The following is a 27,242-nucleotide window of genomic DNA, read 5'->3' as shown; positions in this document are numbered from 1 at the left end:
TCCACGCAACGATAGTTGCTTGTGTGGTGTCAAATGCTCATATGCTGCTGCCTGAAGCTCACAGCACGATGCGAAAACGTGCTCGCAGCAAAAGGAAAACATTGTGCACGTACATGGATGCAGGTGCGCAGTCGGTCACCGCGAATCCGTGCGATCGCTGCATTGAGGCCTCATTCTGTTATACTCTATTTAGTTATACAGACAGTCCACTATAAGAACATATTTCACATGGTTTGCTCACAGCGTTTGCTTATCTTTCACGCAAGATGCTGGTTCGGGAGACTCCATCGCGGCGACCGCACACAGTGGCGTTCACTGTATATATTCGGTAAAGAGATAGCATCTGTAAATGACTTTCCACTTTTGGTTTGCCCAAGATTATTATTTCAACAGTAAAATACTTCCTTCGTTTTGCGAGTACTTACAGAAATGTCTAGGAGGGCTGCTGCGTGGTGTTCTTATTGAGCACGTAAGTGAAACCTGTGAGGCGCGCGCTGAGGGATTCCTCATACTACGCAAGGGAGGTGCTTCCGACAGATGGCGACTCCGTAAGTCCTCGCCCCCAGTACGGGCAATGGCATTGCTGGCTCTGTATCAGAAGAGCATGCTTGGCACTGAGTCATATTCTAATGTGTGGGGATCAAGGTGCCTTCCCGCACGTTGTCCCCCAGCTCGTGCGTTGTGCTTAGCTCCATCTCCGGGAACCGCTGCCCTAATGGCAACATGGTGGACATGGCTGGTAGACTGGAGCTAATTTCCCGTGCGAATTGTGCTTCTCCCTCCCGAGGTCGAATCAACGTGCGAGCAAATGTCACCGGGACGCGCCCTGATAAGCCTCTCAAGTAGCGGTCCTTGAGCGCCCTTGGACGCCCTTTTTCCACCCGAGCTCTAATCCGCTGAGTGCTTTATTACCATAATGGATGCCGACAGGCCCGCAACGAGTTGGTTATATGAGACCTTTGCTCCTGCGACTTCTCGCTCTTGCGCTTGGTGGACCGCTTCCCGGTCAGCCCTAGTGCAGCGGGCACGCATACTCGCATAGGTCTTGCGGTGAGCCTTTGGCCGTAAGCGCCATGACTGTTGCACTGTGCTGTATCTTGGCTGAATAAACCCATGTTTGTTGGCGATCTGACTCTGGAGCCTTCTCTGCACCGTGTCGGTGAGTCGACGAACCCTGCCGTAATACCTTTATGCATTGCGGAGTGGACGAGCGTCATGCCCTTTCCTGACTGTCACCAATCTCCACGTAATTGGCACCCAACTTGGTTTCGGCATGGCGTCAGAGCAGACCCCTTTAAGGCCCTTGTTCCTGCTTGATCCGCTGGCTACGAACTTAATGTCCTTCGACACGGATGACACCGACAGTATGAAGTACATTTGCCTCAACGACCCTCTGCTCTTGGCCACCGGGAGTGATCCTTTCTTTGGACAGCCCTTTGGTGATGTCGACTGTTCGGATGTGTGCCCTAGTCCTAGCCATGTCAGTTGTGGGTTTCCTCAACTGTTTGAGACGCGCGCGGAGCAGGTGCCTACTAGCCCTTCCAACGTGCTGTTCTTGCTCCCTGGCCCTTTTCATCGCGAGTGCAGTTGAGTACCCCATGTGTCCTATCGGAGCCACCCTGCTTAGGTGCTGGCACAAGCTTCCTCACTGGTCTCTCTTTGTCCCGAGTACCTTTCTCAGACGAATTTGCCACAGAGCAGACTTCCCACTCTGTACTGGCCCTTCTTTGTCCCAAGCGCAGTTCGATGTCCGATGCGTAGCAGCGAAACCGCCTTGCCTCGCTGTTGGTGCAAAACCGCTTCCTGGCCTCTCCTTGTCCCGAGCACAGCTGGTAGGCAAGGTCGAGCACGAACCACCCCGCTCGACCGACAACCTCACCGCACTTTCCAACTACCACTTGCCTCATGCACAGTTGAGCAATATTTTGGATGCGCATGAGCCACCCCACTCCACTGTTGATCCGTTAGCCGGTCGTGTGAGGCCTCGTGCACCTGTCGGAATGGCGACCCAGGTCACTTTTATGCTGTTTACTGGCCCCTCAGGATCGGGCATGCATTTGGGAGAACAGGCGCAGGTTGGCCCTTCTAAGATCGCCGTGCCTGGCCCGAAGCAAACGCCACTGCACACCAATGCTGCACAGCCTCTCCGAGTTCTGATGGAAGCAGCGCTCTCGCAGCCTAGTCATAGAGAAAGAAATTCAACAAGAGCAAGAGCAACAAGAGTTGCTGTGCGAAGAGAAGGTCTGAGCTATCCTCGGATACCCAACACCGGCGAACATTCAGGACCTTAGGTGCTTGAGACAGTTCATCCCGAATTGTGCTGCTCTCCAAGCGCCCTTGACCGCACTGCAGAAAAAGTTGGTATGATGAAGCTGGGGTCCTCAGCAGGAGGGTGCCTTTCATGCACTATCCCGAGCTCTAATGGCCACAGCCAAACTGAAGCTGCCCAACTTCAACAGGGAGTTCGTTGTCCAAGCTGACATGAGCAACCTGGGCTTTGGGGCTGTGCTGCTTCAGGAGCACGACGGCGTTCTACAACCAGTCACCTTTGGAAGTTCGACTGCTACGTCGACAGAGTGCTTTTTGTGGTGGAGACGGACCACATGGCACTGACCTGGCTTGAGCGCTTAAGCGAGCCCTGAGGCCACCTTGCATGCTGAACATTGACACTGCAGCGGTACAACTTTGTTGTGCACTACTGGAAAGGGACTTCGAACGTGATGGCTGATGCCTCGTCACGCACCTCCGTTTCAGCATCTGACCCTTTGGTCCGTCACTCCCATGAGCATTCCCACCAAGTAGAGACTGGAGTTTCAGTCTCCCATGACTCGAACGGTGCCAATTCGCACTCAGTAGAGACCGGAGCCTGTGTCTCCAAATGGCTTGAATGATGTGACCCTTGATGTCAAAGCGATCCCTACATTGCCAGCCTTGGGAGAGGGTGTTTATTGGTGGATCCCATTACTTTCTCTGGTATTGTCTTCAGCAGGCAAGAACTACTTAAGGCACAGCAGAGCAATCCATTTTGTCTACAAATTGTTGACGAGCTCACAAAGCCGAGCTTCCAAGAGGAGCGGGGTAGCAAAGCCGTCGAGCACACACGGACAGCTGGTATTGCTGTTGGCGCCGAGTGCAATGCAGCTGGTACTGTTGCGGGTATGTTGGACACGTATCTGCTTGATGCCGATGGAGTTCTCCTTTGCTATATCCCATCTGAGGAGGCTCCCCAGGAGTCTTTCAAGGTGGTGATACCCCGCAGTGTAAGGAAAGCCACCTTGAGCTATTTATTTATTTATTTATTTATTTATTGTCATACTCTCAAGACCCGGGGGCATTACAGAGAGGAGTGGTGATTATTACAAACAAATTCGTTAACAATATTCTTGAAGTTCGTGGCGTCAAAAATGGCAGTGATGGAGGCAGGGAGGCGGTTCCAGTCATCCGTCGTTCTTGGTAAAAACGAATCAAAATAAACGTTGGTGTGACAAGTTGGAACTTCAACCTTAAAACGATGATCCGTGCGTGACGATATGTATGATGGCGGGGAGATTAGTTCATCCTTAAGTGTTTCGTTAGAGTAATAAATCTTGTGAAAAAGGCATAGGCGAAAGTATTTACGACGTAACTCTAGGTTAGGCAAGTCAAGGGTTAGTTTCATTGACGAGACACTTGCATGACGAGAATAATTGGAAAGAATAAAACGAGCAGCTCGGTTTTGAATGGATTCGATGGTGTTTTTTAACTTTAGAGTAGAAGGGTCGAAAATGGAGCATGCATATTCAAGTTTAGGCCTCACTAAGGATTTGTACAGAAATAACTTGACAGCTGCAGTTGCCAATGAAAAATTACGCTTTAAAAACCCAAGCATGCGATTAGCGTTACCGTAAATGTCATTTATATGAATGTTCCATGTAAGATTGTGTGTAATGTAGATACCAAGATATTTGTATGATGATACATTTTCTATAGGTATGTTGTTAATATTGTATGTAGGAAGGGTGGTATTTCTTACAACACGGGACACACGCATCGCCTTACATTTATTAGAATTGAGCTTCATTTGGGATCTAGCACACCATGATGTTACTATGCCAATGTCTGATTGAAGAGTATCGCAGTCGCCAGAGTTAGAAATGACACGATAGAGAACACAGTCATCGGCGAATAACTTAATTGATGATTTAATTTGGTCTGGGAGGTCATTAATATAAATTAAAAATAATAATGGTCCTAGAACCGAGCCTTGCGGTACAAGGCTCGGTTCGGTACAACAAGGCTCGGTACAACACCGGAGGTTACTCGACCAGTGGAAGAGAAGTATTCATTAGCATAAACAAATTGGGAATGGTTAGACAAAAAACGCTTGATCCAAGCAAGCACGTTAGGATCAATGTTGAGGTTACTTAAGTTAGTTAAAAGTAATTCGTGTGAAACGGTATCGAATGCTTTGGCGAAGTCTAAAAAACTGCAGTCAATAATAACGCTAGCATCCATCGCCTGGAATAAATCATTTGTGAATGACAAAAGCTGTGTTTCGCAGGAATAGTGTTTTCTAAATCCGTGTTGGTAAGGGGTGAAAAATAAGTTTGACTCGAGAAATGAAACCAGGTGTGAGTAAATTATGTGCTCCATTAATTTGCAGGGAACGCTGGTTAGGGATATAGGTCTGTAATTAAGTGGGGTGTACCGACTGCCAGACTTATGTACGGGAATCGCCATCCCTGCCTTCCAATCGTTCGGAAGGATGGTGGTTTGAAGTGACTGAGCAAGGATTTCGCTCAGAATTATAGATGAATAAGTAATAGTTCCCTTAAGAAATTTCGTGTTGATACCATCTACTCCACTGCATGCAGAAACTTTTGAGGTCTGTATCAACTTTACAACGCCATCAAGGTCAATGGTAATAGGAAGCATTGGAAAATAATGCACATCAGAAAAAACAGCGCTTGCGCACAGCACAGAATCCGAAAATACAGAGATGAATGCGTCATTCAATACTTCACAACAGACACTGCAATCGACAGGTTCATTGTTAAGATCACACAGTTCAATGGCACTACATTTTTTACCGTTGACCACACTCCAAAATTTCTGTGGGTTGTCTTTCAAGAAAGAAGGCAACGTGTGCTCACAAAATGTTGTTTTGGACTCTGCTACAGCATTCTTGTAGTCGCTCAGTGCTATTGTGTAACCATTCCAACGCTCATGATTGCCAGTTAATTTTGCTCGTCGGAAAAGCCTTTTCTTTTTGTTCAGTAAACGTTTAAGACACGAGTTGAACCAAGGTGCGCGAGAATTAGAATAAATACGTTTTTGCGGGATGTACCGGTTAATTAAGGAGTTGACTTTTTCTTTTAATATTGACCAGTTTTCTTCAACCGATCGAGTGTGGAAACTTGGAATGTAGTCAGTGATGAAAGTTTCTAGTTCGTTATTAATTGCAGCAAAATCAGCATTTCTGTAATCACGTATAACTTTCGACGAGGTAACAGATGGGATGGTTAACTGCAAGTTACACTGGATTATACAATGGTCGCTAATACCCGGTAGGTAAGTTAGGGGCGAAACAAATTCCGGGGATGTAGTAAGGATTAAATCTAGGATATTAGCCGAGTATGCAGAACATCAAGTAGGCTTCAGAACAAGCTGGTGCAGGTTAAAATCGAGGCAAAGGCTGCTGAATTCGGAATATTCAGAACAGCACTCTTGGGTTGAAGGGGGATCAGTATGTCAGTTAATGCCAGGAAAGTTAAAGTCCCCGAGGAGTATTAGTGGCGTGGAAGGGAACCGTAAAATTAGACTATTTAAGGCATCGTGAAGGTCTGAACAAAATGTGTTAGGTGAGGAAGGGGGCCTGTAAACGACGCAAATGATAAAATTTTTGCGTTCGAAGCCTATGAAGAGCACGCTAGCTCTAATGGTGACGCAAGCTCAATTGCAGCAGCGGTAATCGAATCACGAACACCGATAAGTACACCGCCACCACACCGTACATCACGGTCATGTCGATAGAAACGGTAAACACCCTTGCATTCCAAAATTTCATGGTCTTCAATTTTGCTAGAAAGCCATGTCTCTGTCAGGATAACAATATCGGCACTGCACGTGTCGACGACAGAAGATAAAGCATCCCGCTTGTTGCATACGCTGCGAATATTTGAATACAAAAGAGAAATATTTTTTGCCACCGGACCATGACTATGTTTGTGAATTGCTAGGGCCATCAGAAGGTGCATTTGGGACAGAATTTGTTGAACGAAGCTCGTCTGTGAGGATTTCGCAGACTCGATGAGTTACTGGACAGTAAACGTGAGTTTTTTTGTCGATTTGTAGACGGTTAAGCCGTAGCACATATTTCTGTCCGCTGGCCTTTCCGAATTCAATAAATTTTTGATGTGACAAGTGTGTGGCGCGGCAGAAGTCTTCGCTAACAGAAATGCCAGAACCTTTGAATTTTTTTCGCTTAGTGAAAACCTTTTCCTTAAGCTTTGATGACTAGAATTTTACGATTATGGCCCGGTGTTTATTTACTGCATAGGAACCCAGCCTGTGGGCACGGGAAATGGCTTTGTCTATTAAAGTTATCTGTAGTAAACTGGTAAGGCAGTTACGAATTTTAGTTTCAGATTCGGACCAGTTCTCAGCTAGGACATCAGAAATGCCGTAGAATATAAGGTTGTCACGGCGAGAGCGGTCTTCCAGCTCATCCAACCGAGAAGTTATTGCTGCATTTTGGTCTCGCACAGCTTCATCGACTACTCTCGGTTGTGGGAGATACGGGGTTCTCCTCCGTACTCTTGGGACAAAGGAACGACAACACAGTAGTGCAAACAATCACAAGGGCATTTATTGCACCTTTCATACCATGCCTGCTAGCCGAGTTCATATCCCCAAAACATGCCGATAGGCGCGCGACAAATCTAGAAGTCCGACTCACCGCGTCCTCGCGAGCGAATATGTTCGCTCCATGCTGGATCCCAACGCCTGGTCGTTCGCGTGTATAGTCACGCGAATCGTGGCGCGTTCCAAGGCGGCCACGCGAGGCGGTCTCGCAGATGCATCGGTTGCCGCGCGCTCGCGGGAGACGTCCTCCGCCGCGCGCCGACCCGCCGGGAAAGAGCAGCCCCTTGTCCCTCGGCGCCCGAGTAACCCCGCCGCGGCGCGACGGTCGCGACATCTCTCGCACCGCGCTTGTACCACGCCGCGGGCGCCAGGCCACGCGAGCCGTGCGGGAGAACAGCATATCAGGGGATGCGCTATGCGGGAAAACATCAGGGGACGCGCGAGAGTCGCGCATCCCCACATCCCCCCAACCTTAAATCACTACATATTCCGGCGAAACATTTCACACAGTCTAACATCAACACGTGCTTCGCGAACAATGTGGTACATGCAACAGTGGCCGCGCCGGGGAAATGTCCACACGCTGTCCATAACATGCGAGCCGACTGTCCTTGGGGTACACCGCTGGCGTCCGCCGGTCACCGCAGCAGCTTTGCGACTCGACGGCACGATCCCAGGCCAGGACTCCGGAGACGACGACGCAGTAGTCGGTACGAGCAAGCGTCGCTCGCGCCGACGCGCCCTGCTGGCAAGAGCCGCCGTAGCTGTCGGTGACCGCTGGCTCCTTTGTCCGCCGCCGAGGGTTGTGAGCTGGATACAGGAGGCCGCCGAAGTCGCCGCGCCGAACTGGCCACAGCATCACCATCACCCGGGGTGGCTCGATCGTAGTCCGGGGCAGCAGCGCAGACGATGTGCAGGTGACGGCAAAGGGTGACTCCAATCACGCTGCGTAAACTCAACACACTCGGCAAACACTACAGTAGTGCAAGGGAGAGGAATTCTGCATGCGCATCGCCCACGTGGTACGATGTTCAACTCGGCTAGCAAAAGATCGGGCAGCTACTCAGATGCTAAGTTCACGTGAACGAAGCTCGCTTCCTTGAGCCGAACGAGTAATTTCAATTCGTGCGAGGCTAAATAGAATGAGGGAAGCAAATTGCAACGCCTCAACGCCACGGTCCACCAGGTTGTGTCCCTCCACGTGCGACAGGCAGCTTCGTAAAGCCTTAGGCCTAAATCGTCGCTACTCTGACAACAACCGGCATCCAAAAACAACACCCAAAATGGGCGCAAAACAGGCAGCCGCGAGGAGACGTTAGCTCTGTGAGGTGGTCCTACTCCGCTCGGTGCACACAGCATCCGAGTTGACGGCGCCCACCGTCCCAGACGGTGTCGGAGCGCCCGGTGCCAGGCCGCAATACCAGTCAGCCCGTCGTGGCACCCGTGGCCCGCGGCCACCCGGCTCCCAGAGCCGCGACTTCATCCGAGTCAAAGAGATAGAAGAAGCTATTTACATAAGAAATTCGGACCACCCACGAGGCTTCCGTACTCACTCGCTTCAGGCTTGCCACTGCTCCGCGGGCACTCAGCCTCGCTCTCCCAGGATGCAGACCACGTGGCTCTCGTACCGACGAATGTCATTAAAAAAAAAAACACTTGCGAAAAGGCTTAGCATGCTGATAAGTTCAAACACACTACAGCCACCGTCGCCTCGCTCAAGAAAGCACGCCGCCGACGCTAGCGATCAAAATCCACGCTAGGCCTACGCTTCGGTTCAAACAAAGGTCTTGAACGAAGCAACACTTAAAATTATCGTCCGATGCCCCAAGAGCCCCACGTTGGGCGCCAGATGTGGGAGATACGGGTTTCTCCTCCGTACTCTTGGGACGAAGGAACGACAACACAGTAGTGCAAACAATCACAAGGGCATTTATTGCACCTTTCATACCATGCCTGCTAGCCGAGTTCATATCCCCAAAACATGCCGATAGGCGCGCGACAAATCTAGAAGTCCGACTCACCGCGTCCTCGCGAGCGAATATGTTCGCTCCATGCTGGATCCCAACGCCTGGTCGTTCGCGTGTATAGTCACGCGAATCGTGGCGCGTTCCAAGGCGGCCACGCGAGGCGGTCTCGCAGATGCATCGGTCGCCGCGCGCTCGCGGGAGACGTCCTCCGCCGCGCGCCGACCCGCCGGGAAAGAGCAGCCCCTTGTCCCTCGGCGCCCGAGTAACCCCGCCGCGGCGCGACGGTCGCGACATCTCTCGCACCGCGCTTGTACCACGCCGCGGGCGCCAGGCCACGCGAGCCGTGCGGGAGAACAGCATATCAGGGGATGCGCTATGCGGGAAAACATCAGGGGACGCGCGAGAGTCGCGCATCCCCACACGGTAGATCAACACCATTCTGATTTGCTTCATATGATTCCACCAGGGATTCAACTGTTGCGAGCCTACTGGCTAAGCTAGAAACTTTTTCCTCAAGTTTTGCTGATTAGCTCGGACCTCTGATAGCATCCCTATTACCTCGGTATGGCGTGCGTCACTTTTAGCCGACAAGGCGGCAATGGCGTCTGGAATCTCCCTTTGAGGACCAGGGTTCTGTTCCACATCCCCAGCTAAAATAAGCAATTTAACAACATATATACACTCAAAAAAATTGCAAAGAATCACCAGTGGGCCTGGGAAGAGCAGCAGACAGATATTACTGGATCGCTTAGGGTGCAACGACGGGTGTTTACCAACCTGTACAACAAACAAGAACGGGTGTTGAAGCGGCTGCATGGCTGCCGCTCCGTCCAGCCCACTGAAGTGGCCCGATGAAAGCATCGCTCTTAAGTACGTCCGGCTGACTGGTGTCGTAGGCGATGGGAATGCCCAGCCAAATCGGGGCACGATGTACACCGCGTCAAGGTTTGATGATGTGGTGTTTCCGCCATAGTGTTGACCTCTGACGTAACATGGTGATAAAGGCACGACGATAGCTTCGCAAAAGGAATCCAAGGGCTGCCATGTGCCGAGAAATGCCAGAATCTGTACAACAAACAAGAACGGGTTTTGAAGCAGCTGCATGGCTGCCGCTCTGTCCAGCCCACTTTTCCCGAATCGCGGTTGACCAGCCCACATTCCACGAATCGCGGTTGTCCGGACATGTGAGTGACCTTAAGACTTCCCAAAAGTTGTGCCGCTTCGCTACCTGGCCAGGCATGAAACGTGACACTCTTCACTACGCCTGCTCGTGCCGTATGTGCCATCGCGCGACGCCTAACGTGGGCAAACCGCCCAACTTCATGCAGCCAATCGACAGCCAGCTACCCTGGCAAGTCGCGACCTATGACATTATGGAACTCTTTCCCCGAACCCAGTGTGGCTACGTTTTTTTTTCATGTCTGTCAAGATCACTTCACAAAATGGGTTGAACTTTTTCCCCCTTCGGAACTTAATGGCACACGCAATCTGAGACATATTGACGGAGGTCTTTAACCGCTTCGGCTTTCCGGTGGAGCTGGTATCAGACAAGTACTACTTCACAGCCAAGGTGTTCGTGGATGCGTGTGCTGCTGCCTTTGGCATTAAGCACCACAAGACAGCCACCTATCACCCACAGGCCAGCCCAACAGAGCAGATTAAGCGGAACCTCAAGCCTTTGCTCGCGGTTGTTGCCGAGCAACACAGGGATTGGGATATCTGTCTTAATGAGGTAGGCGTCTCCTTGTGGTCCACGGTGAACCGTTCAACTGGGTACACGCCCGCGCTCCTCAACTTCAGGAGAGGGCTGCCAAACCCCATTAACCATGTTCTGCGGACCGGCAGCAGGGCATGCACCACGAAAGCCGGCCTTTCTGGCTACACGGTGGAACTGCGCTCACGGATGGACACGGCCCTTGACCTGGCCTATTCCAACCTGGCAAAAGCGCAGGCTGGACAGAAGGCCCAATGTGAATGGTAACACAGGGACATGCACTATGGCGTCAGCGATCTCGTCCTCAGACACAACCATGTCTTGAGTGATGCTGCCAAAGGCATCTCTGCCTCCCTGTTGGCGAAATAGTTGGGCCCGTACTGTGTGGAGACCAAATGTCCCCTCTGGTTATACAAGTTGACTCCCAAGGGAGAGCAGTCGGTGGTTCAGTTCATGTCTCTAACCTCAAATATTTCGTTGCCAGAAGCACAGACTGGAAAGAGGGAGAACGAACCGCAGGCAAACCGTGACACGGCCGGCACCAGGCCATGCCACCGGTAAATGCTGTGGAAACGCACCTAGGCAGCTTTTCTCCCACCAGCTCGTAGCCGGGCTTCATTCCCTGCTGAGCAGGTGAACGGAGAAATGCAGCCACAGTGCAAGGGCGCACATTGATGCAGTGACAGGCCCTTTTGACCTAATATACCTTCGAGTGCCAACCTGGCCTCGTAGTGACATGACTAAGGAATTTTCCCCTACCAGCAGGTAGGTGGATGTTATTCCCTACCCCCCTGGTAAACTGAGAAAATCAATGGTTGGTTTGCACACGTCGAAGCAGTGATGGGCTCTCGTAGCCCAATATACTTTCTTGTGCAGTCCTGGCCCTCCACTGGTGGACGCGTTTCTGTACAACCCTGAAGTAACGGGTTGTTGGCAGGCTATTCTCCTGCGTAAACACTGCTACAAGCTGGGTAGGTGGGGTATGCGCCATCTCTGCCCATGCTGAACGCCAGCCAGATGGTAGAGGACTTTTCCCCCCTTCGACCACGCTTACTCATCAGGCAGGAGGCTTACCTCTTTAGTACGCCGGAGTGGAAGGAAGCGCGCGCCTTTATTGGCCCAATGCTCATTCCCATCCAACCTCAGGGACTACTCTGAGTCACCTTGGTGGCGCATCAGATGAGGCGTTTTCCTTCGCAGACTGCCTGACCCTCATCCCGTCACTTTCTTTGTTCACTTGTCCGCGTGTGACTTCCATGATGCCCTCACAAAAGTGGCCAGATGCCATGCATTGCCGCTTGAAACTGAAGCCCTGCACGGTGTCTCCTGCTCGTGACATCGAGGCTTCACATTGCCCCTCCAAGCCGGTCCAGAAGTCACCCACGCCAGCACTTGCCCATGCACCCTCTGCTCCTGCTGGCCCCACGAAGCAGCTGTCTTGTAGGAATGTGGTGACGTGGCCCTTCCAGCAAGGTCTGGAGGCTCCCATGGCCTTTGTTTCACTCGGCTTTGGCGGGATCAACGGTAAGTGGAAATCGGAACGGGGGCATGGGACTACCCCCACCCTTTCCGGGGCCACACACTCTTAGACCAGGCCCAGGTGCCTGCTGCCGTGGCAGTGCTGGCGGATCCAGTGGCAACCTTCTGCGACCCATGTGGGGTGCTCGTCGTGCACCCGGCATGCTCGTCGTGCACCCGGCGACACATAACAGGTTGCTGGTGCACAAGGCCAACGCGGAAAACAAGGAAAAAAACGGGTCCAGCAGCCAAACTCAAATCTGGCTCCGCAGCCTGCCTTTGCTCCTGAATCGCTGCACCCGGTTGCTGCAGCCCTCGCGGCTGACCCGAACTTAATGGCGGCCATTGCAGCGGCTATTACTGCGTTGACCCTGTCCGCTCAGGAAGTGGACTCTTGGCTCAAGCGGGCAGTCAACATGGCCGCGGAGAAGGAAGATGTGCTTTCCAGTCCATTGGCTGTGGACTTCAGTGCTCTTGATTAAATGCCGGGAATAAAGGTAGCAGTTGGTCAGACAGACGTCGCAGTTTCTCAGGCTGGCTGCAGTCTTTAGGAGGGGGGGGAATGTGTGGGTTGAGGTGCCTTCCAGCGCCTCGCCCCTCAGCTCATGCATTGTGCTTAGCTTGATCTCCGGGAACTGTGGCCGAAACAGCAACATGGCGGACATGGCTGGCACGCCGCAGCTAATTTCTTGCGCAAACTGTACTTCTCCCTCCCAGGGTCGAATCGCTGCATGAGCAAGTGTCACTGGGACGCACCCTGATTGGCCTCTCGAGTGGTGGCCCCCGGGTGCCCGCTCCACCTGAGCTCTCTTCCGCTGAGAGATTTAGTGCTGCGGCAGATGCTCACAGCCCTGCAACGAGTTGGTTATATGGGACCATTGCTACCGCGACTTCTTGTTCTCGCACTTGGTGGACTACTACCTGGTTATCCCTAGCATAGCTGGCGCGCGTACTCGGTCGGTCTTGCGGTGAGCCTTTGCCCGTAAACGCTGTGACTGTCACACTGTGCTGTATCTTGGGCGAATAAACTCATGTTTGTAGGCGATCTGACTTTGGAGCCTTCTCTGCACAGTGTCGGAGAGTCGACCAACCCTGCCATCGCCTTTGTGCATTGCAGGCAGGAAAAGCGTCATGCCCTTTCCTGACCATCGCTCGTAGGGTCAGCCTTGTGCAAACCTATCTCCCCAAATGCAAGCCCATCATCTGAGGAATTCAGAACTGTTTCCAGATATGCACATACTGCTCACTTCTCCGGTGTAATAAATGCTGGACAATTTCACTCATAAGAACTGAAAATGAACTGTGAAGATGTCTTCACAGGTCACCTGAATCACGTGAGATAAGTCAATTCTTAATGACTTGTCTGCTTGCCACCTCCACTGCCCAGTGGCTCCAACAGCAACTGGAGTGTTGCTTTATCGGATCCAGTCTGTGACATCAGCCACACGTGGTCCCGAAAGTAGGCTGTGTGTCTGTTGATGTGGCAGTCAATCCAGGTGCACACAGCTTGTCATGGCGCAAGTCCTCTGTGCCTGTCTCGGTTGCCAATCTGTAGATGGCAGATGGCTTCAAGGGTCACCCAAATCGAGTGAAACCAGCCGATGCTGAATGACTACTCCCTCTGCCACCTCCTCTGCCAAGTGGCGACAAAGTACTAGGTGCCAAGTGCTTTATCGAGTGCAGCAGTGACGTCACTCACACCTGTTCCCGAAAGTAAGCTGTGCATCTGTCAATGCAGCAGTCGATACGCGTACACTGTAGGGATGCCAGACTCTCACGCGTCCCCTGATATATTGTTTTCTCGCATAGCCCTGTCTCCTGTAATCCGGCTTCGCCGCGTGGCTTTACTGCGCAGTCGGTATGCTTGCAGAGTAGTATGAGAGATGGCGTGAGTTTTACGCTGCTAACGCCACCTAATGCCAAGGTTACTTGGGTGCAAAAAGGAGAAGGCTCTTCCTCTTTGGCTCAGGGTCGGCCGGCGGCGCGCACATTCTGCGTGTGCGCCGATCCATGCTTCTCCGAGACCGTCTCGTGAGGCCTACCCCGGAATGGACGAACACGATCATCCAAACGTGCCACCGTTCGCGTGGCCGTATGCACGAATGGCCAGGTGTTGGTGTCCAGCATGAGGCAAACATATTCGCTCGCTATCCGGTCGCGTTGAGTCGGACTTCTGCGATTTGTTACGCACCCATCGGCATGTTTTGTGGATAACAACTCGGCTAGCAGGCATTAGTCTGTGAAACGTACAATAAATGCCCTTGTGATTGTTTGCACTACCATGTTGTCGTTCCTTTGCTCCAAGAGCACGGTTGAGAAACCCACAGCACTCAGCTTGTCATGGAGCAAGTTCTCAGTGGCTGCCTTGGTTGACAATCTGCAGATGGCTTCAACAACAACCCAAACCTCTGAAGCAGATTGATTTTGATTAACTGCTTTGTTTGTTGCCTCTGTAGCCAAGTCTCAAGAGAGAGCTGTGGCATCTGTGAATTGCTAGCGAGAGTAGGCAAAACTTCTTGCCATATTATCAATCGGCACAGGAACTGAAACACAACAGTGCTCGTGCATTGTCATGTTCCCACGCATGCACAATATAGTGGTGCACCAGATGCACTCGGGCACAATATGGCAGTGCACTGAATAAAAAAGGTCTATAGTGCATATTCTTAAGCTTTGGAACGTAGGGCTTATCTTTTTCTCCTTTTGTTGGGACTGCAGGTTGGCCAACAACAACATAGTTGTCAAATACTTGGGCCCTGAAGAGCAGGCACCTGTTAACATCGCAAGCAACCCCGTAACAACATTCGAACAGGCATTTTCCAACTATCGTAAGTGTGTGCTTTTTCTTCTATTTTGCTTATTAAGGCAAAAGCCATAAATGGCTCATGGGTCGAAAAATTGACCGCGCAGCTTTTTTGAAACATTGACCGTCCAGCGTTATGGCACCAAAATTCAGTGACACCGAAATTTATGGGAGTCGAACCCACAACCTTTATTAGTGTTAATTAAGGCAAAGTTAATTAAATCACAGTCAATTAAGATAGAATTAAGGCACTCGAACAGACAACCTTTGGTGCGAGAAAACAAGTAATAGAAAGTGACAATGCATTCGAGTGAGAATGCCAAGTTATTTGTTGAATGTCTCGGGAGTGTGCAGGCTTTTGCCTTCATCCTTTTTAGTGTATGCTAAAGTGACTCAGCTTGTTTACTGTCAACCACAACAGTTAGCAAAATATGGTGGCAGTGGAAAATAAAGATAAATCTGTCTGTTCCTGTCATTTGGAGAACTAGTTGTAACTTAAATGCTTGATTGCCATCACAGTTTATTCTCCGCCAGCATTTTGGCTGCAGGTGTGCAGCAAGATCTTGATGACTCCTGCTGTTGTAAAGCTTTGTTGCAGGCTAGTTCATAAATTATGATGCCAAGTACAAACTGCTATTTCAACTAAAGTTCCATCAAATCTTCACAAGAGATATGTTTGTGAACTTCTGATATTCAGTGCACTTGTTGTAAACTATTAGGACCTGTCATGTTAACAGATATCACTAACTTTAATGTAGTCAACTTGTATTTCACTGTTACAACAAATGATTGAGTACCTTAGCTGAGAAATAGTAACAATAGGCTTGAAGATTAATGTGCAGAAGACAAAAGTAATGTTCAATAACCTGGCAGAAAACGAGAATTCTTGATTGACCGTCAGCCTCTAGAGTCTGCAAGAGTATGTTTATCTAAGTCAATTACTCATAGAAGTCTCTGAACATGAGATGGAAATTTATAGAAGGATAAAAATGGGTTGGAGCGCATATAGCAGGCATTACCAAATTATGATCGACAGCTTACTGCTATCCTTGAAAAGTGTACAATGACTGCAATCTACCGGTACTAACATGTGGTTCCAAAAGTTGGAGGTTAACATAGAAGCTTGAAAAAGAATTAAGGACAATGCAACGAGTGATAGAAGGAAAAATATGAGGTCTAACATTCAAAGACAGGAAGACAGTGGTGTGGATTGGAGAGCAAACTGGTGTAGCCAGTATTCTAGTGGTTGTTGAGAGGAAAAATTGGAGCTGGGCAGGCCATGTAATGCGTATGGCAGACAACTGATAATCTGTTGGAGTTACAGAATGGATGCCAAGGGAAGGGAAGTGCAATCGAGGACAGCAGAGAATTAAGTAGTGCGACGAGGTATGACTTGGAATTGGCTAATGCAGGGCAGGGGTAATTAAAGATTGCTGGGAAAGGCCTTCGTCTAGCAGTAGACATAAATATGCGATGATGATGATGGTGGTGATGATGATAATGATTTTACAGTTGCACAGGCTGCGCAACACCGTAAATCTTGGACACCGTGGTTGACCGTTCTTAGTATCTGCAGCCATTAATTGGTACCCAGAAATTAAAAATGAAAGTGTAAAGAAATATGGATACTCATTCTCCCTTAGTTTCAGTTTCGCCTGAAAGCTGAATCATTGATAGCAATATTGCCGCAGAGAGCGCTCCACATGCCAGTTACAAGCACTCTCGTGAGGAACCGTTCCAAGCGCCTCATCGCTAAAGCCCCTAGGCATTACTCATAGCATCGCCATTAGAAGAGCGCCAGCAACGCCTCGCGCATGGCAATACAGCGCATGTCTCCCGTGCATGCGCACACGGCAGCGCCCGAGTCTCCCATCCAATGAGAAGTCACGCCGTAGCTCCTGGCCTTCATGGGCACGTGCAGATGTGTTCGGTGTGGAGACGCGGTTGACTGTTGAATAGGCTCCTGTTAACTCTTCTTGTAAATTGTGTGAATGCTTAGTATTGAGTTCCCGGGCACAAGTTCGCCCATAATAAACCAGTTTGTTCAATGTGCTTCATTGAAGAGTGCTACATTTCTGGTGGAGGTGCGGGGTATGATTGGAAGACCCCAGTTCGTAAGAGAATGGAGCCCCGACCCTCAGCGATTGGCACCTAGAGAACTGACTCCAGTACACCAGCACACAAGCCGCGCATCCGAGGAGACCTGCCCGAGTTCAGACCGCTTCCTGTTGCCGCAGCACTGCAAGCAACAGTTACCAGTGACAGTGCAACCATGACCAGTCAAGTGGCATCGTCCCAGCTCACCGTGTGCCCACCACGCATGCCTGAGTCCTTCCACGGCGATACATTTGAAGGTATGGAAGACTGGTTAGGGCACTTTGAGTGAGTAGCAGATTTCAACGGCTGGGACGAGGCACGGAAGCTTTGCAACGTGTACTTCACATTAGAAGAGTCAGCGAGGGCATGGTACGTCAGTCATGAAGCAGTGCTATCTTCATGGGAAGAATTTCGGCGACAGTTGCTTGCCACGCATGCCAGCACCGATTGGCGAGAGAAGGCAGCGCACGCTCTTCTAATGACGATGCTATGAGTAATGCTTAGGGGCTTTAGCGATGAGGCGCTTGGAAAAATACTTCATGAGAGTGCTCATAACTGGTATGTGGAGAGCTCTGTGCAGCAATATTAAAGAGACAACTACATGAAGTCAGGTTCGTAGATATATTGACCATATAAACTGCAGTAAACTAGGTGAGTGGGAAAACAGCGTGCATCAAGGCTACAGCCATCTTGGCTCGACCTTTGCACCCTTTGAAGTTTGGACCTGCCGCAGATTAGCTACAAGATATGTATGGCGCATGATTCAAGCATGCACTTCACTGCGCGAGCAGTCATATGCAGCCAGAGCCAAAGTAGAGGAGGGAACACGCATGCTTGATCACATCACCCCGCAATCATGTTACCGCGGCTACACTGTGACAGTTACTCCAGGTTTCTGTGCACCCTCCAGCCCCTGCAAGTTGTTTACCAACGTAACAGATAGCATGGTAGTGTTTTCTGCGTACCGCGCTCTTGCACATACGCACTTCGAGAACCACGATTATCCCGCTCACACGAAGGCGTTTTTGCCGTTCAAACATTTAATGCGTAAGGATGTGTGCAAATACAGTAGAACCTCATTCATACAATCCCATTACGTACAATTTTCCGGCGCCAACATTTGTGATCGAGAACACAAAATATGACCCAATAGAGCTAAGCTTATTTATACTGGTTGATATGTTCCCGGAAAACACAATTTTTCAGCACCAATGTTCAGTAAATCGCCAAACTGCAATCGTACTATCCGTTTTCCAGCCGCTAGATCCCATGTAAACAAGAAAACGCACGAGGCACGAGCGATCGAGAACAGTATAAGCCGCCCGCCGCGGCAGCTTTACCACAATACTTGCCTGCCCGTCTCACGTGAAAACGTTGGCGCGCACTCAGTTTCCTATTCTGACACCAGCAAATCTTCTGCGGGCTTGTCGCACACTGCATTCACAGCTATTGCAGCCAAACCTATTGCAATAAGCATCTTCACCTATCTGTTTTATAGCGCATGAGGCGTAGTGCCATTGCTGGCATACTGCACACTTTTCGTAGGCGATAATTCAAATACGCCGCCATTCCCTGCTGCATGCGATGCCACGTGAGCATCACATTTCGCTTCGGTGGCATCCGGTGTTGCCCACCAGCTCGATTTCATTTCGGCTTCCCTTCAATTGGTCTTCGGTTAGCGCTGTCAACTTGGACTTCAGGTCGTTGATCACGCCGCGTTAGTTCAGGAACCACCAGCTCAACGGGCATCTCATGCCTCGTGCACAACGATTCGCATCCCGTAGATGTCGACTACAGTTTAGTCTGTCTAATTTTTTAGTCACTTCGGATCATACATTTTCTTAGTTAGTTTGTTCTTTCTTGCGTTTCTTTTTTCCCCGAAATGTATGAACGAGTTTCTACTGTAATGACTTCTGCCTCGGCTGACATTTTTTACAAATCTTCCTGGATTTACTAGCCATAGAGGCTCCAAGTGCATGCCAGAAATGGCTGAAAACTTCATTAAATTGAAACCCTGTCACGAATTTACTTTGTTAAATCATGAAAAAAGATACATGATTTTCAATAGAACTTGGGTCAGGAAATTAATAGTTTATTACATCACGGATTTCGCTAAGTTGAGGTTTGTTATATCAAGGTTTGACTGTAGTTATTAACTTAACTCCCCTCAATAATGCCCCCAGGGCCATGACGGTACTTGAAATAAATAAATAAATAAACTGAGACAAAATAATTGCTTATTTCATCTTTTCAAACTACTATAACTGAACTATGAGTATCAACTGAATGAAAGCTTGCCTAGTCATTGTCCTACTAGCTACACCCCCCCCCCCCCTCCCCTATTGCTATTTCATAAAATTTTCCATCATACCATACTTCACAATGACCTCATCCTTTGGCTGCAGCGTGTTTTAAACTGCATCAGTTACTATCATTAGGTAGAAATTAATTATGCATTGAATAATCATTCACTTCCTTGTGCTCTGTACTTTTCAGGAATGGGATCATTTCTCCCAAAAAGCCATCACAAAAAAATAGCTTTTTTGTATACTGTTGGCTATCATTCTATGCTTAGGAGCATGTTAACCTATTATTGTTGCTCACTGTTGCTTTGTAACCACTCCCCTCTATAGTGCTTTATTCTCTATTACCTTGAGTGTAATATTGTTACGGAAGGATGAAAGAAGAGAGGAAGAAGGGGATCGTGATAGGCTGGCTGCTGCGTGTTGTTGGCGGTCAGCCATCTTAACTACTCTGACTCATCTTGTATATATATTGTAAATACAGTCTTTCTATACTCCCAACGTCCCTGTAACATATTGGTGGGAGGTGCGGGGTACCGCGGCTGAAAACGGAGCTCCGCAGTGGACGTTGCATCACCGTCCGCACCATGAATGACGGTGAGCACATGGGATCAACGTCGTTGCCACCTCCTACGTCACCTTTGCTAGCTACGTCGCTGTCACCTTCGGTTGTGGTTGTGCAACCCAAGGATCCTGGAACTTTCTACGGGACCGATGGTGCCAACATAGAAAAGTGGGTGGCTATATACGAACGCGGGAGTGGAATCAACAGATGGGACCCTACGCTTATGCTGGCTAACCTGTTCTTCAACCTAAGAGGCATGGCAAAGGTGTGGTGCGAAAACCATGAAGAAGAGCTAACCAGCTGGGACCAATGCAAAGAGAAGCTGAGAGAGTTGTTTGGCAAACCGGCCATAAAATTGTCACAAAGCAGGAACTGGCCTCCCTTGCCCAGTCCTCCATGGAGTCCTATGCCTCGTACATCCAGGACGTCCTGGCACTTTGTCGTAAAGCCGATCACGACATTACAGAAGCTGAGAAGGTTTGGCACATGCTCAAGGGAATTGCTGACAACGCCTTTAATCTGCTCATGCGCAAAAGCTGCTCTACAGTTGATGCTGTCATTAAAGAATGCCAACAATTCAAGCAGGCCAAAAGCCAATGCGTGTTGCAACCATTCGCCAGACTTCCCAATACTGCTGCAGCAACGATATGTGAAGATCAACCCGCACAGCAGCATGCGTCGCTATCAGAAGATGTGGTGCGAATTGTTAGACGTGAACTGGATGCTATGGCGCCCGCAGCTTTCTGTTTGCATAGCCCTGATGCTACCACATTTTCAGTTCCTCTCGTACAAGCCATCGTTTGCCAGGAACTTGAAAACATTGTTTTATATTCTGTCTGTACTGTCCCCAATCCCAGAGCTAACGAGCGCCCTTCTACAGTTTTCGCTCCACCCCGACACTTCTCTCCACGTTATCGCAACCTGACTGAGTGGAGAACTGTGGACGACCAGCCGATATGTTTCACCTGTCGCCGCATTGGTCATGTCGCCCGATACTGTCACAACTCGTGGCCCTCAACACCTCGCACGCCGACCAACCTGAGTCGTTTTGATGGAAATGCCCACAATGTTTCGCCCAGCGCCGAGTCTAACAGCGTTGACAACTTTGCTAGGAACACGTGGTACAGTCGCTCACCATTGCCGCATGGACACCAGTCTCGTTCACTGCAAGCATGTCGCCCATCTTCCCGTTCGCCGCGGCCACGTCGCCTTTCGCCCCCAGCAGCTGCCCGAGTGCTTCGTGTGGCCAACGACGGCATGTTGGTTGTTCTTGGAATGTGTACTGCGCGTTTAAGTATAGCCGGCCACCATACTTCTGTTCCCTTTGCTGTGATCGACAACTGCCCTCACGACGTTATCAGTGGATTGGACTTTTTATCCACTCATTCTGCTCTCATTGACTACGCGACTGGCTTTCTTCAGTTAGAACTGCCTCAACTCTCCGATGCTCCGAGTACCACCCCATCGCACTTGTACCATCTTTCTTCTTCACAAGTACGACAGGCGAAGCCCAAGGGCTGGCTGATGGCTCGATGACCCCTTTGCAGAACATTTTGTCCACTTCTGATTGAATGACTCGATGCTCAGCGTGCGATACACAATAGGGATGTCGACGAATAGGATTCGTGTCTTCAGTGTTTATATGGTGGTGAACAACAAATGTTTGGCCCAAGTTGCTGAAATCAAAGTTGTCACTGTACGATTGAAGCAGGAGATGTATGTCTGTGGCCTGGGCAGAGGTGAGGTCAGGTGCAATCATTTTCGCGAAGTCATCCCTTAAGGAACCAGAGCTGTGAGCTGCGATTGGCACTAATAAACCACTCTCAGCATTCAGAGTCTCAGTGTCAAGTTCGGAACCACCAGAAACACTGGCCAAGAACATGCCAGCCGGAATCACTTGAGGGCACAGGCTGAAATTCATAAGCAGTAGAACGACATCATTATCAGTAACCGTGACCAGCTTATGCAGAACAGCAACATTCTGGTTCAAAAGCATGTCTATGATAGGGCGAAGCACATATTCACTGTCGGGAACCTGTGGCTGGGCGGTCGAAGTGACGTAAGTAACTGCCTCGGGTGGCAGACACACATCGTGAAGCAAGCACAAGTGTGGTGTGGCACTGCTTCGTCAGCCTGTGTTCTTACTTTCGCCATTTCATCAAAAACGTTGCCGACGTTGCTCGGCCTTTGACAGATCTTCTAAAGAAGAATACGCCATTCTCTTGGGGCCTGGAGCAGGCTCACGTGTTCGCTGCTCTCATCGGGTTTCTGACCACCCCTCCCATACTTGCCCACTTTGATAATCTGCACCGACCGAAGTCCACACTGATGCAAGCGGCCATGGCATCAGCACTATTCTCGCCTACGAACAGAATGGTAGCGAGTGCGTGATTGCTTACGCCAGCCACCTGCTGTCACCTGCTGAGAGAAATTACTCCATCACCAAGCAGGAGTGCTTGGCTTTCCTCATTCCTTAGTCCCCCTCATTCCTTAGTCGTACAACGATGCGTGGTCACCAGTCCCGTACAACCGTGTAGCAGGACGCTGCGGTTCTAGACGTACTGCGCCCATCGCAGAAGGTTAGAAAAACACCCCCGTTAGCACAGCAGGGATGTGGCTACGTCAGGCAGCTAGATTGATAACTGTAGAAGCGTCATTCGAAACACACGGAATTATTCTCCACTTCCGGCAGCGTTTTCTCTACTTCCTTTTTAAATCAAAAGCTGTTGGTCCATAAATGTTTTGCACAAACAATTTTCGCTTTTCCTCCCTGTTTGGCTGTTGCCTTGGCTTTCTCCCTTAGCAGATCGCTTAATTTCTCATCTCCTTGCGACTCTTGTTTCCAGTTACCAATTTTGCACGAAAATTGCTGTACAATTAGGGAAAAACCAGACGAGGTAACTGGTGACAGTCATGTTGCTTATGGGTTGAACGGTTATTGCAGGGTCTGTTGATGGACGTTGTTTCGCAATATTTTATTTTCCACCTTATCTAACCCATATCGCGGATATATTGTTCCGAGGATCTGACAGCGTAGCTGCGAGCAGTCACTCGAGGAAATAATGAAGCAAACGGAAAAGTTAAATGCAACTGGCGTTTTCTCCAGCCACAACTCTTTCCACGAGCATACAGACCAGCTGACTATGAACCGAATCCCTTTCCTGGCCCCTGGATCAGTCTAAACAAAGAAGGTTGAACTAACGAAGCAACAGCAATTTGCATGATCGTTGAATAGATGGTGACATAAAAATTGTGTTGGGCATTATAAATAAAATAAAATATCATTAAAACAATAAACTACGCCCTGCCTGCTGCAATAGATGGTGACAACTGAATTAATTTTGAGGTAATCGCGTGGGCACCGAATCGATGAGAAAACTGGCCTCCACACCCCAGGAGATGCCGATAACTACATCCATCCAAAAGGAGTGAAAAAATTAACAACCATTCCACTCTGTTAAAATGGAATAGCAGCGAAAGCTGACGACGGTCAAAGCTGTCAAACGAAAAGCAGTGTTTCACCTCCGCTGCGGCTCAGCCCGAAGATATTGCAATACTGGGCCCACCTGCGGCGGAGGTGAAGCAGGCATTAAGCGCTCCCCATATGTAGGCCCATCCCGAAGATTCTGAAGGGTGCATTATAGGTTCCAGAGTCCACAGGGGTATGTGCCATTGATCTTGGACCCTTTTTGCTCTATCACCACGATCGGCCCACATGATGATTTTGTCTGTTAACGGACACTGAAAAAAACTACGGTAGTTAGTCATACACTGCTTTCGCTGGAAAAGGCAGCAAAATGTTGACCACCGAGTAGATTGATTTGGCGACGCTTTAGGAATGTGTGTGAGGAGTGGTGGGGCGTGGGCGGATAGGGGGGAGGGTATGCAGCCTAATTTTGGGGGGGGGGGAGCGCCCCCCCCCCCGGGTATGTGCCTGGGTATGTGCCTTGGATATTGAATGTATCCTCTGTAGATTGAATCTCCTCATAACATCTTTAATGGAAGTGTGGACTGCGCTTGCTACAGCGTTGGGAACTGGATCTTCGCAGCGGACGGCACGTTGCTGCCACCATGATGACCGACCAAGCGACCCAGTGTGAACAAGGCTCCTCATCACTGGTCATTCTCCTGCACCCCGTGATCCCGGGACACTCAACAGCACAAGTGGCGTAGACGTCGATAAGTGGCTGGCTATGTATGAGCGCATCAGCAAGAATAACAAGCAGGACCTGACGATAACACTTGCTATTGTTGTCTTCTATTTGCGGGACACCGGGAGACTCTGGTTCGAGACACATGTGGAAGATTTGACAAGTTGGGACGTTCGTAAGCGGAAATTATGCAATCTATTTGGCAAACCTATTGGACGACCACTAAAAGCCAAGAAAGAACTCACAATTCGTGCCCAGACGTCCTCAGAGCTCTACATCTCATATATACAGGATGTGTTGGCTCTGTGCCACAAGGTCGACAAGGACATGCCTGAAGCGAACTAAGTCGGACACCTACTGAAAGACATAGCCGATGGCACCTTCACTCTGCTACTGTGTGAGAATTGCTCTACAGTGGAGTCGGTCATCACAGAATGTCATCGTTTTGAGCGGGCAAAAAGTCGGCGTATCCCTCACCGTTTCAACTGTCTCATGTCTCTCTTTGACTGTCCATTTCTTCATGCAAAAGTTTGCCTAAGCTACGCCAATCGCCTGCTTCAGAAAACATCACCACCATCGCCTCACGCAATTGGCAGGCTGAGCGCAAGCAGATTGTGCATTTCGAACAACGATCTCCGATCGTCCCCCAGGATCGTCTGTGGCAACAATGTCGCTGTCTGAGGACTCTGCGGATGTAACAACGTCGACATCTCGATAACATAAACACGACACGCCGCAGCAAAGACTGTTGAGCACCACAACAACAGCATGACTGCAAACACTGGCGGAACGAAGCAAAAAAATTCGTGCAGGAACTTCTCTGGGAGTTGTCTAAGTATGCGTAAGCATTGTGCCACTTGTTCATCTCCACGTAGCCTGTTATCATTATCAATGTTATGAAACTTGTTCCGGCCAGTACAAACAAACGACAGCGCTGCGGCGACATGAATTGGTGCGCACGACGGCGCAAGGTGCATTGATAACGCAAGCAAAGTACTGCAGGTGGTGGCACCTGGTGCATGACATTCCAATCATCAAATGTACACTGGTAGCGCCTGTGTATATGGCACGGCCACACGTACAGAGAGTGCCGACTGCTAATAGCTGCATGCGCTGCATTTCCGTCGCTGCGCGCTGAAGAGACGCACGGGCCCACATCTTGAAAACGATCTACGAAAGGGGCAGGGTGCCGCTTGCACTGAGAGCTTCTTGAGCGCTGTGTTCTCCCCGTCTCGCTAGTGTCGAAGCGACAGGCAGCATGAAGGTACAGTCGCTCGCTGCTGCAGGCTTTATCTTGAAAGCGGTCATCTTATGGGACAGACGGGCGGAGGGACATTTTTCTTATTAGGTAACCATAGAAATACCTATGCATTTAAAAAAGATGTGCTTCTGTACAGTTACTACTTGGATTGGATTGGGTTTGACGGAGCGAATTCACACCCCTACTGGCAGCTTCTTTGCGTTACCGGAAGCAAATCTCGAAGGCCATGCTTTTGTGTGCTGCAATTGGCAATAGCTGTATGAGCAGGAACTATGTCGTGGTGGCCATGTTTAAACGTCACTATCGCTGGCAGCTGTCGTCCGGGTGTCGCAACTCGAGAGTTGTACGTTTGCACATGAGGTTTTGCCCATTTTGTGCCTGTGCATGTAGAACAAGAAAGAAAATAGTATGCACTAACCGTTTGGTGGGCACTGAGCGACTGCAGCCTAAGCGGTCAGCCAATACATGAGGTTCAATGGGGGCTGGGTGGGGGCAATCTTTGCGACTACGTTTAAACCGCAATCACACACTAAGCAGGTACGTATTAACATGGTTTGACTGTATTCCAATCTAGGCCGATAGTTCTTTTTCAAATAATCACATTCAGAACTGTAGGGTTGGCGTAGATTCAAGGATTTTAAAAGTTCGTAACTGAATAGAATGAACATGGTGCATAGCTAGCGCCATTTAAAAAATTCAGTATCGCAGCCGGGCCAGTAGTCGGGACTACCGTACTTACTCGCATAATGATCGCACACTCGTAGTGATCGAACCCCTGAATTCTGTCGCCAAAATTCCATTTTTTTTCTTTCCCGTGTAATGATCGCACCCCAAACTTGTCGCAGCGATATGTCGTGGGCCAAGTCTAGCTAATGATGATCGTGCTTACCATCGGTCGAATGCTACAACGTACCAAGCGGCCAGCACACACCCAACATTCTTAAAGGGAAGCTGAAACGGTTTTCAATTTCCATGAATTGCTGGGATTGGGAAGAACAGACCTAATAATTTACGGCTCCATAATTTTTTTCTGCGTTTTATTAATATAAGGGGTGGAAATCGCTTTCTAAATCACCCCCGCAAACACGCCCCCATCGCTTCCCGGAGTGCCAGGTGAGGTGGTTGCCAGAGGAGAGAACCGGCAAGAGTGACGTCACTGGCGGGGACTGAGCTGCCGGACCGGCGTGCTGGCATGCCTCTTTCCGTCCTGCGCTTTACTGAACGACGCTATGAGAGATCTGCCGCCGCCGCCGCTCACGTTTGTTTTCTTTTGCGATTTTCGTAAACTGTTCTTTCCTTCTGTGCTGCGTGAGTGCCTACAGCTAAGGGCGCCCAACATGCCCTCGTTCTGTGCAGCATTCGGCTGCGCGAACACAGGCCGGCGAGACGATGTGGTGTTTCACAGGTTCCCGAAGGACAAGAAGCTTGCAGCACAGTGGGTCCGTGCAGTGAGGAGAGATAAGTTCGTGCTGATGAAATGAACTGTGCTGTGCTCTTCATCTTCCATCAATACGCAGCACATGCAGGTGCACCTAGATTAATGAAAGCCTGATTAGACCCACATTGATGCACTCGAGAAATGCGAACATTCGCAGCCATTAACATCTGGTAACACAGTTTTAGCGTAGCCGGATAGCCTTACGACAAATGCGGAAACGCGTTGTTGCTAGCGTTGCTATACTCCGTTTCATACATCAGGTGCAATGCTGTGGAGGCTTGAGATACTTCTTGCAGTGGCTGCGTTCGCACTTAGAAAAAGTTCGGTGTTGCTTGACCCAATTTTTGAGAAAATTTTCCATATATAAGCTCAGTTCTGAATGAAAATTAAAAAAAGAATTTACCCATAGAAACAATCCGTGTACTTATACGGCTGCTAACACGTTCTTTTAAATAAATTTTCTTTTCGGTATTTTTTAATTGCGGCCCGTCGCGGCAGCTTCACGTGCATGCTCGCGCGAGCAAACGCCGCTGGCACGCTGCGAAGCATAGACGGAAACGCGCGCAGTAATAAATTTTGGTG

The 27,242-nt window shown here is 49.6% G+C and overlaps 1 protein-coding gene and 1 pseudogene across 4 annotated transcripts in view; one reads left to right on the top strand and one right to left on the bottom strand.

The window, feature by feature from the left end:
• LOC126527421 (probable ATP-dependent RNA helicase DDX43) overlaps positions 1 to 27,242 on the top strand; it is a 269,054-nt gene that overhangs the window by 69,814 nt on the left and 171,998 nt on the right. For all 4 annotated transcript variants that reach the window (XM_055068441.1, XM_050175254.2, XM_050175255.2 and 1 more), the window contains one exon: positions 14,761 to 14,870. In XM_055068441.1, coding sequence (XP_054924416.1) covers positions 14,761 to 14,870 — 110 coding nt within the window. The remainder of the gene's footprint in view (positions 1 to 14,760; positions 14,871 to 27,242) is intronic.
• LOC140213159 (uncharacterized) lies at positions 6,199 to 9,715 on the bottom strand (annotated as a pseudogene).

Source organism: Dermacentor andersoni, chromosome 9, assembly GCF_023375885.2.
Source record: "Dermacentor andersoni chromosome 9, qqDerAnde1_hic_scaffold, whole genome shotgun sequence".
NCBI lineage: Eukaryota > Metazoa > Arthropoda > Arachnida > Ixodida > Ixodidae > Dermacentor > Dermacentor andersoni.
Note: the sequence above shows the minus strand (reverse complement) of the source record. Positions and strands in the feature narration are given on the sequence as shown.